Source organism: Penaeus chinensis, chromosome 32 (assembly GCF_019202785.1).
Source record: "Penaeus chinensis breed Huanghai No. 1 chromosome 32, ASM1920278v2, whole genome shotgun sequence".
NCBI lineage: Eukaryota > Metazoa > Arthropoda > Malacostraca > Decapoda > Penaeidae > Penaeus > Penaeus chinensis.
Genome location: NC_061850.1, coordinates 13,643,894 through 13,646,393, shown reverse-complemented (window position 1 = coordinate 13,646,393; position 2,500 = coordinate 13,643,894). Strand labels below are relative to the sequence as shown.

The 2,500-nt window shown below is 37.4% G+C and overlaps 1 protein-coding gene across 2 annotated transcripts in view; it reads right to left on the bottom strand.

Moving 5' to 3' along the window:
- Window positions 1–2,500, bottom strand: part of LOC125042723 (ADP-ribosylhydrolase ARH3-like) — a 14,129-nt gene that overhangs the window by 4,593 nt on the left and 7,036 nt on the right. For both annotated transcript variants that reach the window (XM_047638554.1, XM_047638553.1), the window contains 3 exons: window positions 2,114–2,262; window positions 1,278–1,408; window positions 815–927 (listed from right to left, as the gene is read on the bottom strand). In XM_047638554.1, coding sequence (XP_047494510.1) covers window positions 815–927; window positions 1,278–1,408; window positions 2,114–2,262 — 393 coding nt within the window. The remainder of the gene's footprint in view (window positions 1–814; window positions 928–1,277; window positions 1,409–2,113; window positions 2,263–2,500) is intronic.

Sequence of the window (2,500 nt, the reverse complement as noted above, 5' to 3'; positions counted from 1 at the left end):
AGAGAGGAAGAGAGAGAGAGAGAGAGAGAGAGAGAGAGAGAGAGAGAGAGAGAGAGAGAGAGGAAGAGAGAGAGAGAGAGAGAGAGAGAGAGAGAGAAGAGAGAGGAGAGAGAGGAGAGAGAGAGAGAGAGAGAGAGAGAGAGAGAGAGAGAGAGAGAGAGAGAGAGAGGAGAGAGAGAGAGAGAGAGAGAGAGAGAGAGAGAGAGAGAGAGAGAGAGAGAGAGAGAGAGAGAGAGAGAGAGAGAGAGAGAGAGAGAGAGAGAGAGAGAGAGAGAGAGAGAGAGAGAGAGAGAGAGAGAGAGAGAGAGAGAGACATACCATACATTACATGAACAATCTAATTTTGTGATTCATTGTCCACTTAAAAAAGGTAGAAAAACAGCAGGATGTGCCTGTACAATTGGATCAGGGAGACAAATGGATAAAAAGATAAGGATGGATGGGGGTGTTTGCAGGGGTTCACATACCCTTCTTATTCTCTACTATGCTCATTTACTAGTCAAAAGAGGCACTAGGAGGCCCCTACATGACTGACTCAAGGAGGGGATGCAAATAAGCCAGCTAAGATTGAATGTTTTTAAGGCCACTAGTCAAGCCTGGATACATTCAACTGACTCTAGTCTGTTTCTCTGTGATGCTGGTGTGTTTAGTTGGCTCATGTTATGGTAATCCTTAAACCTAACTAAATCACTGTCATTACTACTGACAGCTTATGCATGTGATTGAAACTGGTCTAACAAAGACAGTGAAAGGGAGAGGAAAATGTTGGCTGGTTAATGAAAGAAAACTGAAGAAAATTCACTCTAACACTCACTCATCTTCCTCTGGTGTTTCCACAGTCTTCATTTTTGTGATGAGAGATTCTATGAATTTCACCGAGTCTAGTTTGTTGGTGGGGGTGTGGAGTGCTTGGTGGACAGCCAAACACTATTGACAGATCACACATCAAAACTTTGTAAATATGTGTGAACCACAAAATGGAATATTAAGATATACATTAGAGGTTTTGGTGCTTTGACACAGAAGAGTCAGGCTATGGCCCTAAAGCTTCTTTTTTGAAAATTGAGATTTTTGGCTTTGTTAAACTGTTTACAAATCAGAGCCAGAAAATGTCATTACTTATGTCTTTTTTCATCATTACTGCTGTGAGACAAATCCAAATATTTTACCTATAAGCAAATTTCAAGAATCAATAAGAGACGAAGTTTCATTGCAATCCAAATTTCCATGGATAACATGCCTTAACCATCACAAAAAAAGCCACACTGTAAAATCACCTGTAACACCGCTCCATTGTAACCGAGCCTGTTGGCATGGGTCAGAAGAGAAGAATCTTTGGCAACGTGAACTATCTCCTTGTCAGGGGCATCATAGCAGAAGAGTGCAACAGGAGCAATTCTCATGGCAGCTGGGGAGGCAAAATAAGTCTTGGGTGAGTGTCTCCCCCTTTCACTGACACAAAAATCAATCATTAGAAGACTTTCTCTTCCCTTCATTATAACATCTTTCATTTCTTCTGACAAACTATGCATGCCTTTACAAATTAAATATTCAATGATAAAGTATAAATAAATATTAGAAAAATTACAAGGGGTATCTGGCTTGAGATGGAAACTGCTGGGGGTTTGCAGTTGACTTGCGGCACTCCTAACCCTAACAAACTCTAACTCTAGTCATCCAGCAACAAAAAGGACGGCCAAGACTATAATAGTAATGATAATGATAATGATAATGATAATGATAATGATAATGATAATGATGATAACAATAATAATAATAATAACAATATTAATATTAATATTAATATTAATATTAATATTAATATTAATATTAATATTAATATTAATATTAATATTAATATCAATATCAATATCAATATCAATATCAATATCAATATTAATATTAATATTAATATTAATATTAATATTAATATTAATATTAATATTAATATTAATATTAATGATAATGATAATGATAATGATAATGATAATAATAATAATGATAATAGTAATAATAATAATAATATTAATATTACTGTCCTCAGAAACCATTATGAAAGCCAATAAAAATCTGACCACCCATCTCCACCCTCCTGGATCCCGGAGTTCCTTACCCCCATTCCCATAGGAGCCTCGGCCACCAAACTGAATCCCAGCTGGTGCATACACATCCTGGAACTTTGTGGCCCGGAGAGCAGCAAAGACGTCAGTCACATTGGACCCATAGCCTCTCTTGGGCTCGTTATAGTACTCCTTCACAAACCTGTGAGGAGAAAACAGCCGTGATAGAGATTCTAGTGTGACACTGATTATCTTAGGAACTCGTCAGCAACGTCAATCCAACTCTCAATGTTAAAGAACAGAGCTCACAGCCAGACTGCTCATCCTAGATGCTGATTGGATAATGGTCCCACTATTAGTTGTCAGAAGTAATCTGGACAACCGTCTAGAGTGCAAATAACAATTTAAAAAAAAAAGACAAAAGTTCTCTGACAAATGAA